Source organism: Diadema antillarum, unplaced genomic scaffold (assembly GCF_040938485.1).
Source record: "Diadema antillarum isolate AM-2024a unplaced genomic scaffold, OU_Dant_1.0 scf00000136, whole genome shotgun sequence".
Classification (NCBI taxonomy): domain Eukaryota; kingdom Metazoa; phylum Echinodermata; class Echinoidea; order Diadematoida; family Diadematidae; genus Diadema; species Diadema antillarum.
Genome location: NW_027271025.1, coordinates 595,928 through 615,558, shown reverse-complemented (window position 1 = coordinate 615,558; position 19,631 = coordinate 595,928). Strand labels below are relative to the sequence as shown.

The 19,631-nt window shown below is 38.9% G+C and overlaps 1 protein-coding gene across 1 annotated transcript in view; it reads left to right on the top strand.

The window, feature by feature from the left end:
- Positions 1-18,114, top strand: part of LOC139720992 (vacuolar protein sorting-associated protein 26C-like) — a 30,169-nt gene extending 12,055 nt beyond the window's left edge. Inside the window, exons 3-6 of the mRNA XM_071632323.1 lie at positions 287-436; positions 2,257-2,412; positions 4,393-4,476; positions 17,956-18,114. Of these exons, the coding sequence (XP_071488424.1) occupies positions 287-436; positions 2,257-2,412; positions 4,393-4,476; positions 17,956-18,114 (549 nt within the window). The remainder of the gene's footprint in view (positions 1-286; positions 437-2,256; positions 2,413-4,392; positions 4,477-17,955) is intronic.
- The last annotated feature ends 1,517 nt before the right edge of the window (positions 18,115-19,631 follow it).

The following is a 19,631-nucleotide window of genomic DNA, read 5'->3' as shown; positions in this document are numbered from 1 at the left end:
TCAGCATTTTTCTTTATCCCATAGATTTTGCTTGGTGACCTTTTGTTGGTTTTGTGATCCAGGTACACTTTCATTTTAGTCTTAAACTGCTTGTCTCTTATGTCAAATATGTTTTCAAAGAGTTATTGAACAAGTGGAGTACTTTTCAAATATATTGGCATATATGGTACCACCATTTGGATCTATAGTATGATTTTAAGTATGATAGTGTGAATGTAAGGGATTACTGCCACTGTTAATCCTAATGTGATTTATCTTTTCTTTCTGGTGGAAATTCAACTGGCAGCCAATTCAACTGTTGAGTGTGTCCCTGAATGCAGCAAAGCCCGGAAAGATACCTGCTGGAAAGACAGAGATTCCTTTTGAAGTGCCCCTCAAAGCCAAATTAAACAGAACTCTCTATGAAACATACCATGGTGTGTTTGTCAATGTGCAGGTGAGACTTGTTCCTTCTTAAAGGCCGTGTCACACCTTTGGGAGCAAGCTACGTGGGCTTGTTACGAGTAGGGATTTTCCAGCAAGCAGGAGAATTTTCTGCGGGCGGACAAGAATGTTTGCGAGTTTCGCACTTGTGTCTTACATGCTAGACATGTGTTACTTACCTTCTACTTGCGTGTATTCCATGTGACCTCCATGAGAGCTTTGAAATCGATCTGTTTTCTGTTACGAGCGACTTACGGGTACTGCGAAGTACCTGCGTTGGAGTTGCCTGCGAGGTGCTGCCGGTAAGGGTCTCCTACTGCATGCAACTCTGCAAGCGAACCCCCATGACTCACTTGGAACAAGTTTTGAACATGCTCAAGGCCTTGTTGTACCATGTCTGGGGAAGTTTTGCGGGTTGACTTGAGGGGAAACAAGTTTGCTACCCGGAGCTCTCCACAGTTGGTCCGCACCTGACAGTACCTAGCGCGTATCTCATGTGTAGTTGCCCGGAGGTGCGCACGCAAGTCCGATTTACCCACAGCCAAGTTTTAAGCATGACCAAAACTTTTTCCGGGTGAGTCGCGGGGATTGCCCGCAGAGGTCCATGCAGAACGCCAGTAGGAGGCCCTTAGCGGCAGCACCTGGCAGGCAACTCCTACGCAGGTACTTCGCAGTCCCTGTATGCGGCCAAGATAATGATATTCTGTGGGACTTCTGCCATTCCTTCAGAGGAATTCCTTCACTGAGTTGTCAGCTCCCACGCACCTGGCACTCAGGTCACACAGTACTGTACGAGCTGAAATTTTCGCGGTGGTTTTATTTTCGCGAATCGCCTTTGGACCGTGAAAATAACAACATGTGAAAATAACAACGCGCGAATACTAAGTTCAGTTAGACCCTCGCAACCGCGAAATTAACAACACGCGAAAATGTCCTCCAAGTAGCAATTCGCGAAAATATCTGTACGCGAAAATTTCAGCTCGTACAGTATACCTGCAAGTAGAACTTAAGTAGAACGTGTCCAGCAAGTAAGACACATACACTGACTCGCCCAAATCCTTGTCCGCCCTCAGAAATTGTCTGGTATGCTGGAAAATCCCCACACGTAACAAGCCTGTGTAGCTTGACTGGAAAGTGTGACAGGGCCTAAAAATCTGTAAAATTTTTGAAACATACTGTATATTGTGAAATCGGACGATTTTCAGCATGTGCTTGGTGGAGGTCTGTGATCTCAGAGTGCTTTTCTACATGTAGTTTATACTTGTCTGACCTTTCTGTCGGACCAGTAGGAAGGTACCCAGTTTTTCCATTTGTTACCGGTCCATTCCTGAAAAAGTGTATGGTCTGACAGTGATTTTTACTGGTCAGGGACCGTCGGACCAGTACCAATGTGCAGCGCTGCCTCAAATATATTCAATTACCGCCCTATTTCTACTCTGCCTAACTTTTCAGAGATACTTGAAAAAATTGAGTACAACAGAGTTGATAATGTTTTCACATGCAATAAATTGCATAATCCTGATAAGTATGGTTTTCATGAAGCCCATTCCACTGATGCTGCTGATTACAACTCTCATATTACAAAACTGAATACTGTATTGTGCTTGACAAAGTCGTGTCTGGGCAGCAAGATGATTGCTATGCGTAACAAAGATATTGCAGATTACATCTTAATCCACTTCACACATCAACATTCTGGTTGTCTGATTCTGGTTCTGGGTGTCTTCTTGACACTATCACAGCAGATTTTTTTGTTTTTGTTTTTGTTCATACAGTTTCATTTCATATCTGTGTAACTATGTTTTTTTTTTTCCGTTTTTTTTTTTTTCACAGTATACCTTGAAAGCAGAAGTGAAACGATCCCTTCTTGCCAAGGATTTGGCCAAGACCATTGAATTCATCATAGAGTACAAGGCACAGAAGGACAAGGCAGAGCTCAAACCAGTACCATTCCATATCACACCAGAGTCACTGCAGAATGTCAAAGATGTAAGGCCTTTTCTAGCTCTGTCATGCATTGCATGTAAACTTGGTACATTTTTAGCTTCTTCTTGAAAAAGTCATGACAGATTTTCACCAAAGTTGGCAGGTGCCATCCTTTGGGTGATAGGATCTCAGTTTGTTCACATTGGCACCATACTCCTGTAGGGGCCCTGAGGGGGCACAGAAGCCCCCAATTTGAAAAAAAAAAAAACTGTGAAAATCTTCTTATCTAGAACCACATGTGCTAGAATTGTTATGAGTACACTGGAGACTGTAATTTCAACTTTGTTTTTGATGGAATGGGGGGGGGGGGGGGGCACCAAAATCCAAGCCCCAAGGGGGCACCAAGTTGGGGCCCAATTTTTACATTTTTTTCTTCTGAAAAATGCATGGTCGCTGTACATTTTCACCAAACTTGGCAAATGTTATCGTTAGGATGATACATTTTTTATTTGTATAAAGAGGTGCGATGCTCCTGCCCCCCCCCCAAAAAAAGTTGTGGAATCTGTATACATTTTTTTCTCCAGAACCATGAGTGATAAAATCTAGTTAATGCTACAAGTAAGCATATCAGTGACTTTAGTTTAAGGTTTGTTCATGGCAGATCTAGGGTTTGCCCACCCCCCCCCCCCCCCCTTTAGGGTTGGGGAAGGGAATACCAAATTGGGATTCAATTTTCATCTTCTTGAAAATGCATTAGGATACATCCACAGCAAAAGGGTACTTAATCAGGGATGTTAGGTCATTTTATGTTTCCAATGTGCATTGCCCCCAATGCAATATGTGACCGTGCACCTCAAAACGAACATAAAGTCGCACACACTGATTTTGCGTGAGGACTGAAAATAAGTGAAATGGGTCAACCTAGCCGAACTTGACTTTTTCATATTTTCTGAAAGAACTAGTCTTCTTTGATATTATGCTAAAATTTGGGATCATAAAACGGGCAGGAAAGTGTGTTTTTTAGCAGTTTATCTCGAACATTTTTTTGTAGAATAGTGTGATTAGGTGTGTCTTTAGAATCCATTTTTCATTTCTGAAAAACCTTGTCCACACTCTTCACCTTCGACTCTAATAACTTTTGAAAGGATAGTGCTACTGCTTTGAAAGTTGGCATTATTTATGGACAGAATGTGTCAATGAGGCATGCTTAATTTCAGTTTAATCTGATAATCCCTTCATTGTTGTTACTCTGGTGGTTTACTTCCTGTTTTTTGTCCCATTCATTGCACAGCCAGCACGGTTTGGTAAAGATTAAGCGCTTGAATAGACACTGTACTTCAGAGCCTCTTTTCTCAGTTCCCACTTTTCCTGTGTTTGTGCATTCTTTCCAATATTTAGATAGGTTAGGAGAGTCTATTTGAGTAAAGTTATATATCATTTTAAAGCTTAAAGTCTGCTCTTTCAGAATATGGTCTCAACTTAAAATTCATGTCTGGCGACTTTTTGTTTGTTTTGAGGTGCAGTGTCACATATTATCTTTCAAAACACTTTAATAGAGGATAACTTTGCCCCAAAATTTCTTCAAGCAAGCAATCTATTAGAATTTATACAAAATGAGAACTTTTGGGTGAACATATGTAATGCTAGACTGACATAGATTTACTCACATATGAAGGTCAAAATGATAAATGTTCATTGAAAATTTGTATTTTTTTTTCAATTAAATGATTCTAAGAAAAGATAATAACGGCCTGTAAATTCTATTGAACATTGTGTTTACTGGTATACCATTTGAAGGCTTAAAAGTGATAAGTTTAATAGTAATCCCCACTTTGAGAAATAACAAGTCCTTTGTTATATTGTGCTCTGTCATAGCATTCTTATAACTTGATTCCAAGATGGAACTCTATTGTCTAATGAACTGAAGAACATTTGTATGCCAGTTGAAAACTTAAAGGGAGGGTGATGTATGCATCTACTCTTGGATGTAATATTCTCATTTAGCTATTAAACATGATTTTTTCCCCTTTTTTTCTGGCACAGAGAACTGCATTACCAAACTTCAGCATCAAAGGCCGACAAAACATTCTTGGATCAGCACCGAATGAGTACAGCTGTTCACGCCATGTTTGCCAACTCCAACTCTCATGTCCCGAATGGACACTTTTATTACACCCCACCCTGGTTTCACCAAGGCACATCACGGTTCTCCGTCACAGTCACTATAGGTCACTTTACTTTGAAGGCGTCCCTATAGGCAATAACCTGAATACAACATCACCCTTTTCTTGTCTCACCTTAAACCTTAAAGAAAACAATTTGATATATTTCTTCATGTCAGAAGTTTATATTTTGCCTAAGTTACATGTATTGTTAGCTTTCTCCGCAGTACAGATATCACTGCTTAATACCTTCCAAGGTATTCCGATGATTCAGATTCTTTCGAAAAAAAATATATATATTTGAGTGATTGAAACGGTATGGCATCCACATACGATAAATCTGGAGAGTTAGTGTTCAAGCAGATATCTACTACCCGGAGTTTACAAAGAGTAACATAAACTCTTTCATGTAGGTAGGCACGTCGCATGTCCACAACCAAGGGAAGGGCACGGTTTGCTCTGAGAATGTTCTCAAACAGTATAGGCCTAGTGAATGGTCTGCACATGAATGCTTCCTATAGTAAATTTCTACAAATATTAGAGTCGGCGAGCAATGTACACCACAGTACCGCTGATGTTAATGTTTACTGTCGTCGTATGGTACATTTTGTGTTAGTGCTCACCGGTGCTGAAGTCCATAATTCACCTTCTTATATTTAAGACAACAGATTTCAGAGAGAGAATTCCAGATGGCGGGAGCAGGCCTGTTTTGATTAACAATGAACCTTGCACTCTGCCCAAATACAGTAAACTGTATCACAACGTCAGTATCATGCATGTACGAATCATGCATGTACGAACAAAACACTCAACGATTGGCTGATAGAATTGGCTGATAGAAGATAGAAGATTGGCTGATAGAAGACTACGTAAATTTATTCTCACTGATATAGCACCACTCGCAAATTTCAAATAGCTACCACGAGTTGTGTTCGTTCCTTTTCCTTCTTTTTTGTGTCATGTTATTCAAACATTATGTCATGTTATTCAAACAAAGCACTCAACAATTATACTAAGTGTATGAGGCCGATGCAGCGGCTCACACAGTCAATTATTCATTTTGGTTGAATTGATTTTAAATATAAACAGTGCGCTCATTATACGTTTATGGGATTGAATGGCAATGATTGAACTCTGAAGTTTACTGCCCAACAGATTTGGTATATATATTGATTGGAAGTAAGCGTCTTCCTGTACATTTTCTTTCTTTCTTCTACATCTGCTCTAATATTCGGCAAATGGAAAATTGTTTTTCTCGTAATCTTAGACTACCATATCCAGCACGAGATGGCTTGCACTATGCTACGACTGGAACTTAACCTCTGACTTCATAACACGTTTAAATTATGTGATTGAAAAGTAATGATCTAATTTACTGTTCAACAGATTTGGTCTGTTTACTGGTAGGAAGAATGTTTCTTAATTCCTCTATTTTTCCCATTATGTCCCAATACTCGGCTATTGGAGAAAAAACATGTAAAATGTGATATGCTTTTTATCGCAATCTGTGATTATAGTATATCCGACATGAAATAGTCTGTACTGTGTTATGACTGAAACTATTATAACCTTTTGTCTTTTTTCTTCACAATTCCATGAAAATGATAACAAAATTATAATTTACACGTAATGCGAAAAGAAGTAAATCGCAATAATGTCTGTACTTTGATTGCAAAGGGATTTTTCAAGGGTGAGGGAGGGAGGGTGGCTGCGGGTAACATCTGGAGAAAACGGTCTAAAGAAGACATGTATGTAAGTAATTTTTTATTGATTATGTATCTTTCTGTGTGCTTTAAGTACGCACACGACACAGCGATTGATATTCATTTCAACTTAGATTTTGTTATGTGCTCAGCAGTGTTTGCATTTTGCCTTGACATACATTCCATGTACGCAACATCAAAATCTGTCTTACCTGGATATATTAATTTGATTTTTCACAATTCTGCCAAGTGCATACTTATGAACGTACGTATAACCACTCGTATGTTTAGATTTGAACTGAGAACTGTATTACCATATCCACTATGTAAAGAACCAGTACTCGGTATACCTTTTTACATTGTTCTATGCACGCTCACTGTGCTTTCTCTCCTGGCGAAATTCACAAAAATTTACATAACAGTGTTAATGAACTTCCTATTGTGTATGCAAAAATGTGTTATGCCGGTGCTCTCGACCGCTATCAATTTGTCATCAGCTTTGAGCAATCTGTCATCCTTGTGTATCCAAAAATGCATTATTCCGGTGTTTTTGACCTCGCAAATCAATTCACTACCTGTTCTCAGCTATTTGTTATTGTACATGCAAAGACGTGTTACCACGGTACTTCCGACTCCTCTCAGTGATTTGTTATCAATGTTTATGCAAAAATGTGTCATCCCGGTGCTTCTGACTCCTCTACGTAATTTGCCTCCTACCCTCTGCAAACTGTTATCATTGTGTAGGCATAAATGTGTTGCTATGGTGTTTTTGTTCACCCCCAATTATTTGTTGTCTGTTTGCTCTGGCATTCGCTTCTCTGAACTCTTCAGTGCAATTCTGGCCTCATATAGCCTAGCAACAACCTCATTCCCTACTTACTATACTGGTGCAGTTACCTTTGCATTTTTGGCATGCATTGTTTTATGTATGGCCATTGGACATTCTTTTCCCATATATTATCAGGGTGAATGTTCTCCCACTTGTCTCCCTATAAAACCAAGCAGCAGATGTGTTTTTAAGAAGTTATTTCCTGTTTACAGCCTGTCTTCATATTCACCTGCCTTGTATCAGTCACAATGATGAATTCAAATACTACTGTAAACTCGAATGCCGCATCAGTTGCCACCCTTTATCCTCAGTCATTTGCTGATATGACACCAGTAATTTCAGTAGACAGCGAAGAGGGTGAGGATTCCGACATCGTCACTTTCTTAAATATGCAAACTCCTGAATTAAGACTGGATTTTGACTGTAGCGATACAGCAGTCCAAAATGTATTCACTCACTACCACACAGAGGATGAGCTTACTTCACTCACTCATACCGACGAAAATCAACTGTTTATTTCACATTTTAATATCAGAAGCTTAAATAAAAACTTTGATCAATTTCTTTCTTTTGTGAGTATATTAAAATCCAAATATAATATTATCGGGCTCAGTGAAACTTGGTTGAAGGAGACATCACCCTCTTCGCTGCTTACTATAGACGGTTTTAAACTCATAACAAATAATAGAACATGGAAGAAAGGTGGGGGAGTCGGATTTTATGTGTCACAGAATTTAGACTGTGTCTTCTTAGAAAAATACAGCGTGATGTCAGATACATTTGAGAGTGTATTTATCGAGGTCAAAACTTCAAACAAAGGTAATATTATAATTGGGGAGATTTATCGACCCCCAAGCTCAAACCCTGCTGAATTTTTAGAGTTATTCTGCGGCCTTATCTCGAACACTTACTTTGACAGTAAGACATGTTTTGTCATGGGTGATTTTAATCTCAATCTCCTTAATTACAGTGATAATCACTTATGCGCAGATTTTCTTAATCTTATGTTGTCGAAATCATTTATTCCCCTTATAAGGAAACCGACTCGAATAACTGATGATGTATCTACTCTTATTGACAACATTTTTGTAAATGATTCATTTTCTGACATTACATCTGGCATAATAGTTTCTGACGTTACTGATCATTTCCCAATTTACGCCCTTGTGTCCAGTTTATGACTGCTAATGCTTCTCACACCCATAACCCAGGTATTCGTGTAATGTCGGAATCCAACCTTAATAAACTTAGGGAGAAATTAAGTTCAGAGGATTGGTCCACCGTATACAGTCAAAGCGACATTGATTTAGCCTTTGAAAATTTTATGAATATTTTGATGGCTAATTATGATTCTTGTGTTCCTCTCCGAAGACCTCACCATTCTAATTATAAAAAAGTACCACGACAACCATGGGTTACAAAATCTCTTCTCAGGTCCATTAACCGCAAGAATAAATTTTTTCATAAGTATCGTAAAGATCCATCCCCTTTAAACAAATTAAGATATGTTCGTTATCGGAATATATTGACATCCATAATACGTATAGCCAAGCGAAATTATTTTTCCCGACAGTTTGTTAAATATAAATCTGATGTGAAGAGTACGTGGAAGGTGATTAATGAGGCGCTCAAACATAAAAACAATACTGATCCTCCTAAATATATTTCAGTGGACGGCCGCCAGATTAACGACCCGGTCAATATGGCGGAATCTTTCAATGATTATTTTGCAACTCTTGGTCCACATCTTGCCAGTAAAATCCCGAAATCATCAACTGAATTTTATAGATACTTAGGTAATAGGAATTCTCAATCAATATTTTTTTAACCTATTGCTGAAGAAGAAATTATAGATATTATTAAGAATTTGAACGATAAAAAAAGTTCAGGATATGATGGAATTACAAATTTTCTTTTAAAAAATGTTTTAAACGAAATCATTACTCCTCTCACATACATTTTCAATCAATCCTTATTTAATGGCAAAGTCCCCAATAAGATGAAGGTCGCAAAAGTTGTCCCTATCTTTAAGAAGGGACAGAAAGATTTGGTGAATAATTACCGACCAATTTCTTTGTTGACTTCAATCTCTAAAATTCTCGAAAGGGTGGTTTACACACGATTATTAAAATTTCTCACAAATCATAACATTCTGTCGGATTCTCAGTTTGGTTTTAGAAAACATTACAACACAACCCATGCTTTACTTACTTTTATAGACAAGGTAGCTCATGCTATAGATAGTTTTGAACATACAATTGGAGTTTTTCTTGATTTTTCTAAAGCTTTCGACACGATAGATCATGAAATCTTGTTTTATAAATTGTGTCACTATGGAATCCGCGGTACCCCCTTAGAATGGTTTAAGAGTTATTTAACAGAAAGAAAGCAATTTGTTAATATCAATAGCCATGATTCGCAATTAAAGCCTATTTCATGTGGAGTCCCGCAGGGCTCCCTCTTGGGCCCACTTTTATTTATAGTATACATAAACGATCTTCCAAAATCATCGCAAATTTTGTCATTCATTTGTTTCGCCGATGACACAAGCTTGTTTTTTTCACATCGAGACCCTAATGCATTAATGAATATGATGAATACTGAGCTCAGGTCCGTGCAATCCTGGATTTATGCGAACAAATTGTCCTTGAACATAGAAAAAAACTCATTATATGGTATTTAGTAATTCTTTGAATGTTGTTCCATATGATATCAAAATAAATGATTTATGTTTAAAGCAGGTTAATAACACAAAGTTTTTAGGGCTTTGGATTGACCAAGAATTATCCTGGAAAACTCATGTTAATTTTGTAAGTAAAATTTTGTCTAGAAATATTGGGATCTTGAATAAGCTAAAACATTTTTTTCCTGTTCATATTTTGCAGAGTATATATTCTTGTTTAATATCTCCACACTTCAATTATGGAATTTTGGCGTGGGGAAATGCAATTCACTCATTACTAGATTCCCTTCTCCGTATTCAAAAGCGTGCAATAAGAATCATAAACCACGCCGGATATTTTGCCCATACCAATTGTTTTTTCCATCAAAACAGAATTCTGAAAATTTCAGACTTATATTATTATAATCTCGGAATTTTCATGTATAAACTAACAACTAATGAATTACCATCTGTTTTTATCCACATGTTCAAAAGGAATCGTTCTATCCACTGTTATCCCACTCGCCAGAGTGACGCCTATCACCTTCCCCGTACTCGCACTATTTTTGCAAAGAAGACAATTATATTTACTGGACCCAGATATTGGAATGATCTCCCTCTAGATATCACTTCTTCCTTATCTTTATTCACCTTCAAACGCAAATTAAAACAGTTATTACTTAGTGGATACACACTACCAAGCCCTTAGCAACCTTTTTATGCTCCCAGTCTTTTGTCCTTGTCCGCAGCACCGAGTTACTTAAGTTATTTCATGGTACCGATACATCTTTTAATAATACAGCATTTTTTGTTATTCAAACACTGCGAGATTTGTATGCAGTCTGGTTTGTGCGATATCTATGTGGTTCATTAGTTTATTACTCATCTATTTTTTTTTTTGTACTGGTGTAATTTTAGTTGGTCAAGACAAACATATCCGTTCTCCGTGTAAAGTTATATGCCTATGAACTCGGGAACCTACAGTTTTACAAACTTTAAAGCTTTTATGTAGGCCCCATCATATTTCTTATACTTACTAGTGACATTTTCATACGATGTGACCATGTACATTTGTGTCAAGTATATTTTCTTTTTCTTTTTCTTCTACAATCAAAAGACATGATTGTATATATTTTGTACTCTTGTTTTGTTGTCAATAATTTTGTAATGTCATCATTGAGAAAATGGAAATATGAAATAAATTTGAACTGAACTGAAATGATAGGCCCATTGTTCAAACTTTTTCGGACAAGAAAAAAAAAAATCATCCGGGGAATCCCCGCATTGCGTAATTGCAGGCCTCAGGATACTTGCGTTCCATCGAGCGGCGTCAGCCTCGTTCTGTACTCCGTTCATATGGCATTACTCTCCAGACGCCCATTACACATCTCAAGGGATATGGAGACTATCGCTCATAGTCTATAGAACTCCCTGCCATCTTTTCTCTGTGAAATTGACAAACTGGAACACTTCAAAGCCTCCCTCAAGACTCACATTATTCACTAGGCATTCAATTGCTACTCGATCTCTTGAAGGAGTCTGCGCCTTTGAATATTTCTGCAACAGATATACGTGTATGTCGCTACACATATACTGAGGATCATCATCATCTTGATACTTTTTTGTTTCTTAGGGTATTTGCTTCGTTTTCCTTTTTTTTCTTTGCTGCACTTTTCATAATGTTTCGTTGCTTTTGCTGCTACCTGACACTTGTTCATTTCTTTATTATTGTATTTGCACTTTGTATGTATTTCTGCTATTTTTATATTGTTCACGGATTTGCAGAAGAACAGCTTTGCTGAAACAAATTGCCGTGATTAAATAAAATGAAATAAACTGTACTGAACTGATCATCTCTCGCTGAACATCTCTACCCCTTACATGTGAGTCACCTGATGCCGGCTGAAGTCAAAGCAGAACTCTGACTTCTGGTGTGTATGTTTATAGGCACATACTATAAATAGCGGGAGTAACGGAACTCAGTTTCCTCAGATCAATTACGAAAGGAGCTAGACTGCACTGCGGATTGCTAAAGCTATTAAGTAGGAGTGAACTGAAAAGTGCGTAGCTCTCTCACAAGAACAAGTGAAAGAATGGGATTGACTCCTTTGAAACAGCAGTTATGTCAGACACGTTTTGATCACATCTTCCTAGAGAGCCCCAAGAAGAATAAGAGTAAAGACGAACGCGGATCAAGACATAATGGAGAGATCTGCCTCACATATTTCACACCAGTACGTATAAGCAGTTGTGTCAAACCCATTGAGATACTGAATACGAAAATCAGAGTCGACTCAACTACTGTACAACATGGAGATGATCACACTAGGCCAAACGAGACACATAGAACTCGCTCAAACATTTTGACTTCAAACTTTGATTGATGCCTTTTGGATGCCTCCGAAACGACACAAAATCAACATTAGTACACAATCTAAGGGTATATCACCGAGTAAATATTTTGCTGAAATAGTGGTCATTGATAGTCCTAAAAAAACATACAATGGGAACCTCCTCAATGATAACTTTAAAAATAGTCAATCAATCCAAATACAGTTTCAGGGTATGAAACTATAACTCATTGCCCACATCTTACAGAAAACCCCATTCGGTTTGCTTCAGCGGTCAACGAGAAATGAGGAATTTTGTTGAGCATGTCAGGAATCTCTTCCCTCCAAGTTCTGTCTATTGTGTTCACACACAAGAACATCCAAGTGCTATACTTGGAAGAATCAGCCTCATGACATGCTTTACAACAATTCACATTTTTCTGTGACCGCTTAACCAAATTGAATAGAGTTTTCTGCAGAATAGAACTAAGATGTTACATTTTAAGACCCTGAAGAAGCAGTTAAACAGTTTAATCATATTGGATGTTATCAACGCCAAAATCTGATTGTATTTTGTCGTGTCGTCATAATAGCGGAATAATTGTATCTGCTCTCTCTGCATCCATGAAGAGACTTGAAAAGTACCATTAATATTACACAAAGTGCTTGTGTTTCACAGGGCAAATAAAGCCCATGAATTTCTGCAATAGAAAAACAAGACCCATGAGTTTTGTGGCGAATTTCCGGGAATCGCCTAGAAGAATGGAAAATGATTTGGCAGCCATTTCGTTTATGCAAATTAATGGGCTTGCACTATAGAATGACGTTTTATAGGGAACCGTTTTTTTTTTTTTAACTCTACATACATTATGCAACTAAGAAAAAAGTAGTATTTTACTCTAAAATTTCCCTAGCAGTCACATTATTCAAACATCCCATTAGACCAAAATAATCATAGCCGTAGATTTTTTCTTTGTTTTTCGGGGGTTGAGAGGGCAAGGATACCTGTATAAAAGGTCGAAGAGTTAACACGCAATCGAGGCAAGCAATGTTGTCTGTAATCATAGGATCACTATCCCCTCGAGCAAGATGAAAAACACTCTGTCCCTCGGATAGGACATAAATAGAGATCCCGTGTATGAGAGAGGCACAACTCATGCACGCAAAAGATCCCGCTTCATTCATTCATCGCAAAGAACAGGGTGTTTAACCCAGTAAAGTGGTTCCACCTCACATCCAACTGGACACCAAGGAAGACCAGCTTAGTGTAGCTGAATATGGGCTATTCAGCCATCTTCTCAGAAGGAAATGAACAAACAAACAAACAGGCTGCTTTAAATAGCATTTTGGGAATTGAAGTGTAAAGGTCTGGTGCATACTTTTAGTAAATTTTGTTAATTTGTATATATACATATATACACTGTATGTGTATACTATATGTACATATATAATTATATATATATATATATATATATATATACACTCAGCAAAAAAAAAAGTAAACACTTTTTCAAGATTATATTTCTCATAGATTATTTGGCTAAAAGTTGATGTATTATATACCATATCAAAGATAATTTAATTGGCTATCAACTTGGTATGTCAACAAAAAAGGAAAACTTTATACATGAGTGAACACCTTTGTTTTTCTCTTCCAGGGCACAAAAGTAAAAATTGCAAAACTGAGCAAGTTGTCATTCATGCGTAGGTGCTCTTCCTTATAACAATAAGAATAAACAACACATTTAACACAAAACAAAACACGAATTAAGTTGTAAAGTAAACCTATGATCTCTATGATATCTTTTAAGCCCAAAAGATCAAGGAAGGCTAAAAATGATGGAGGAAAATGAAGAATATTCGGTCAAATCGAGATTCAAATGAAACATGTAACACTTTCTTTTTGCACGACCCTCTGTATTTCAACTCCCACCCTATCAACTTTGTGTCAAACTATAATGTATTGTAGATCATATTCTATCAGTAAAATTGCTAACTTTGAGTAAAAGGTAGCATTGCTTATCACATTCTATCATATTATTCTAATCATTTGATCGAAATAAGGCTGAATATTTGACACACTGTATATAGTTGTTTCATTAAGCCGTTTTGACATCCTCACACTTGTCAAAATCGCAGAGAGTGAAAGTATTCAAACACTAATGAAGACTATAGTATCCCATCGTTTACGTGAAGTAGCCTAAACTCTTTAATCATGTTGCCATATCACTTTGTCTTCAAGCAATCAAGGAACGCGCAGTTTGCTGTTTTCAACATTGGATATAGTCAATATAACATTCGGTAGATCGTTCTTCATGCAACACCTTATTTCTACGAATGTTCTTAAGTAAGTGAGAAAAATCAATTTGATGTACGTACCACAGCACCACTGGCGCCATTGTTTATATCAACGTATCATTCATTTCGTGTTAGTAGGCCTACTGACTCACCGCAACTTAGATCCATAATACACGTTCTTTTGATGCATGGGTACAACAACGGCTGTAACGCAAATAACCGCCACCTGAATACGATCTGAATGCACTGTGCTATGCACGTCTGCCTAAATACCTCGATATCTGCTATGATATCATATAAAACATGAACGATCAAAGTACAGCAACACGTGGCAGATAAATGGGCTATAAGTGTCGGAAGTCTGCACCCTTGAACAAAGTAACAATCCGGAAAATTCTGTCATTGCTCAATTTCTGGCTGAACAGTCCCTTTTCACTCAGTTACCAGTCTACAAAGCCAGACCAGCCAAGCCAATTCAAAGTGCACCAAAGTCGTCCATTTCGTACCTAAAAGGGCTGCTCTTGGGTGCAAACTTTCTTTGCTTGTGGATTGTCATTTGGGAATCTCAGTAAGCATTTTACCGCTCTGGAAAGCAAAGGATTAAGCGACGAGTGTCACAAAAGAATGGATGACAAAGTCATTTCTGTTAAAGTCTTTCTGTCATGCTTTTTGTTTTTAAACTTGAAAAAGCATTCAAATATCCCCGCTCCCTGAGACGTATTCGCAAGAGCAGGTGTGTAGGACCCCGTTTACAGTGCGGGCCCGGCCTCAATTGTGCGGCCGAGCCCCGCAATTTTGTCCGTTTACACTGCTGGGCTCGGCCGCGCTTTTAATCAAAACCTTTCAATATTTTGTCGTAGTGGCGCTCTGCTTGTAAACAAACCCAATTTGGTATTGTCTGGTTTTCACACCCTTTGCCAACTGAATACCGCGGCGACGAATTCGCCGTTCGGGCAAAGGCCTTTGTCGAAGGAAAAAATCCTTTGCAGGACAAAACCACCTTAAACTATACTAGTTTTCGACGTTGAGGGGGTTAATATCCTGATAAGTGAAATAGTACAGGCAGAGGGTTTGGAAGCCAGACTAAAATTGGCCGCGCATTTGGCCCAGTTTGCGTTTACACTTAGACCCCGTTTACAGTGCGAGGCTCGGCCGCGGCCGAGCCGCGGCCGTGCCCAGCCCCGCTTCAGTGTAAACGCGCAAAAGGCCAAATGCGAGGCCAAAATTGGCCTCGCATTTGGCCTCGCTCTGGAGGTGGTCTCGGCCGCGGCCGAGCCGCGGCCGAGCCCGGCCTTTTCTTGGTGTAAACGCAAGCTGGGCCAAATGCGCGGCCAATTGCGCGGCCAATTTTAGTCTGGCTTCCAAACCCTCTGCCTGTATCTTTCGCTATTCAGGATATTAACCCCCTCAACGTCGAAAACTAGTATAGTTTAAGGTGGTTTTGTCCTGCAAAGGATTCTTTCCTTCGGCAAAGGCCTTTGCCCGAACGGCGACTTCGTCGCCACGGAATTCAATTGGCAAAGGGTCTGAAAACCAGACAATACCAAATTGCATTTGTTTACAAGCAGAGCGCCACTACGACAAAATATTGAAAGGTTTGAATCAAAAGCGCGGCCGAGCCCGGCAGTGTAAACGGACAAATTGCGGAGCCCGGCCTCGCAATTGAGGCTGGGCTCGGCCGCGGCTCGGCCGCGGCTCGGCCCAGCCCCGCACTGTAAACGGGGTCTGAGAAAAGGCCGGGCTCGGCCGCGGCTCGGCCGCGGCCGAGACCACCTCCAGAGCGAGGCCAAATGCGAGGCCAATTTTGGCCTCGCATTTGGCCTTTTGCGCGTTTACACTGAAGCGGGGCTGGGCCAGGCCGCGGCTCGGCCGCGGCCGAGCCTCGCACTGTAAACGGGGTCCGAGGCGAGATTTTCCCCAGGATAGCCCCTACAACAGAATACATATCAGAATACATATAAGTCGTTCGTGTCGAGTACCGGTACAAAGCCCCATCTTTTCAACATTTGCAGGCTTCATTATGTCGTTTTTATTGTAATTACTGTTCGCCTTCACTAATTGTTAAAGATGAGAGGTACTCAGTGGTTAAAGCATGACATGCTCTACCGGTAAAGACTGCCTCTTTTGAGAGATTTCAGTCGCCTACCGTTTTTTAAAGAAATCTACTGTTTTTTGCTAATCTGTCACCTAACCAAATAATTAAGCAAACTGAGATGAAATACAAGTCAATACACTGTCCGTGTCTAATACAGTCAATCCTGTCTTATATTACCACTGTCTATATTTAACGACCACAGATAATTTCCCCACAACCAACTTATGAACTAAAACGCCTGTGTATAGCAACCGCCTATTTTGTCGCCCAACATGAGGGATAACCAAACTAATTAAGTAAACTGAGATGAAATACAAGTCAATACACTGTCCGTGTCTAATACAGTCAATCTTGTCTTATATTACCACCTGTCTATATTTAACGACCACAGATAATTTCCCCACGACCAGCTTATGAACTAAAACGCCTGTGTATAGCAACCGCCTATTTTGTCGCCCAACATGAGGGATAACCAAATAATTAAGTAAACTGAGATGAAATACACGTCAATACACTATCCGTGTAACTCACTTTCGTCGTATTGTCTTCAGAATGTAAATGTAGTGTGTATCATGCTGTATTGCTTTATGTTTTGTTCTTGCATCGGTATATGTGTTCATCTCATTTTTTTTTTTATAAATATGAAATAATTTACCACCCATGCATTTTTTTAAATTGATTTTCTGGGTCGGCCAGATTTTAAGGAAACTTAATTCCTCGTTGGCTGCTTCCCTTCAGCTTTATAAAGTTATGTTTTTTTTTCTCTGTGTCTGTCATGACTGTTCATCAATGTCTTTCTCTGTTGTTTTTATGCTGAATAAATAAATTCAATTCAATTCAATTCAATTCAATAACATTGCTGCAACAACAGCCTGCATCAGTGACATAGCTGTGAACAGTCATTCTTATATCCCCGTCACAGAATAGTATTATATATAGCACGAATCAAGCAGAAGTGACTCGAATGAAAGATTTTCAAAATTCGTGCCACATTCGGGAAAGAATTTAAAATTCCTACAGTTTGTTGAGAATTGTTGTTCTAATACTTGGAACAGCTTTGTATCGAATCATTCTAATGTGATATTCCGTTTAGCTCTCGAGTGTGGTTCGAATGTAGTTGGAACACAATAGGAATATTAAGAATGCTATTAAAATGCAGTCAGAATATTTCAAAAGCACTTCGAATGCCGTACGAATGCCGACCGATTGTAGCTGCTCGAAGTCTGGTTAGCAGGTCTGAAAGCGTCCCGAATGAAGTACATTGTACAAATTTATCTCGAATGCAGTCAAAAGGCTCCGGGAATAGCTAATAAACATGATTTGAATGTTCAAGAATTCAAACAGAATGCAACGCGAATATTTAGAATGTACTCATAATGTAAAACGAATATTCCATGATGTGCATCAAGAATCCCGCCGGAATGGTCTGCGATAAGGTTTCAAGTACTGGTGAATCGAGCATTTTCATGAGTCTCAGCCCAGCCATGATAGAGTATGGACCGTTTGGACCATGTTGCTTTGCTGCAGATTGCTGTCCTGAGCACGACCTACTTGATAGAGAGACGTAGAGAAGGCAAAGAGAAGGAACAGATGGAGAAGACCCTGAAAATATCGCACTCAACCATGGCCGCCAGAGGAGAGCAGGAGGCTGTAGAGACATTATCCCAGGCTAACGGAGAAGCTTAGAGTTGAAATCCTAAGCCCTTCTTTAAAAACTTCAGGATGGAGCCTGTTATGTTCGATGAGTGGGGCCAAGGATACAGAAGCAGGAATAATAGATGAGGAACGCACTAACTCCGGGCTTTAAGCTGGCCATCACGGCGCAGTTCCTGGCTTCAGGTGACAATTCAATTTCAATATCAATTCTATTTTGGAGTCAAAAGGGGCCTGAGCTTTCGATCCTAGCAGAATCTTCGTCAGAGGCAAAATGACAAACAAGCAGGGAAAGCAATCACATATAAGGACTTCACACAACAGGAACAGAAGTGGGAGTGAAAGAGGGCTAGGAAGGAGACTGAACTGGAACAAAGCAATAAAACAGTTAAAACAATTAAAACAGAACAGAGAAGACAAAGAGGATAAGGAGGATCACGTGGGCGTGATGCAACAGCAGAAAATGAACTAAATGTGGCAAAAAAACTGCTGAAAACTGCCTATCCAATAAAGGCGAGCCAATGGAGTAAAATGGAGTCAAAAGGGGCCTGAGCTTTCGATCCTAGCAGAATCTTCGTCAGAGGCAAAATGACAAGCACGGAAAGCAATCACATAATAAGGACTTCAATCATAATACGTATAAGGACTTCAATTTTATTTTCGTATTTCTCGATGCAAAATACTTAAAATATAAGAATATATTATAATAATAGAGAATGTCCAGCTTGGATATAATACCCAAAAAATACAAAATAGCGGTCGATGTGTCTTTATCAGAGTAAAAGAATGCTATTTTGAATATCAGTATTCATGCTTATGACAAACTGTTCTCTTTATGTTTGTGCCTACTTAGATCGTATTAATGTTATGTATAGGACGATCCTATTTTCCTTTGTAGACAACGTTATATTAAGAGACAACGATAAAATGTGTAACTGCAATATTGCAACAATCTCCACAGTCAAATTGTTCTATACTGCCCTCTACAGGTGCCCTCGTGGACTCAAGCAACGGACAACACGCTCACCCTTTCATACGCAATTCTATAGACACAGCATTCAATTCAATTAATGATGATGACTTTTTTGATTTGGCAGGACCTTCTTTTGAACAAAACGAATCAAATATCAATCAAAATGACATTTTTTTTGATAATTATGTTTCTGACAGTTTTAATTCATCGCCGCAAGAATTAGACTATGATTTTGACACAGAGAACCAATTGCAAAGTCCGTCTTCTGAATATCTTACTCAATCCCAATTTACCAATGTTGTCAAGGAATATGATAGTACTACTTTTTCTCTTTTACATTTTAATATTAGAAGTATTAATAAGCATTTTGAAGAATTGAGGTTATTTTTAAATAGTCCCATCATGCATAATATCTCGGCGGTAGGTTTAACCGAAACCTGGCTCTCTCATGACTCCAGTCTTCCCTTCGCTCTCGACGGGTACGATTTAGTGGTTAATAACAGACAAAATAGGGTAGGTGGAGGCGTTGCCATATATGTTAAACAAAATTATGATTATGTAGTCCGCGATGAGTTCA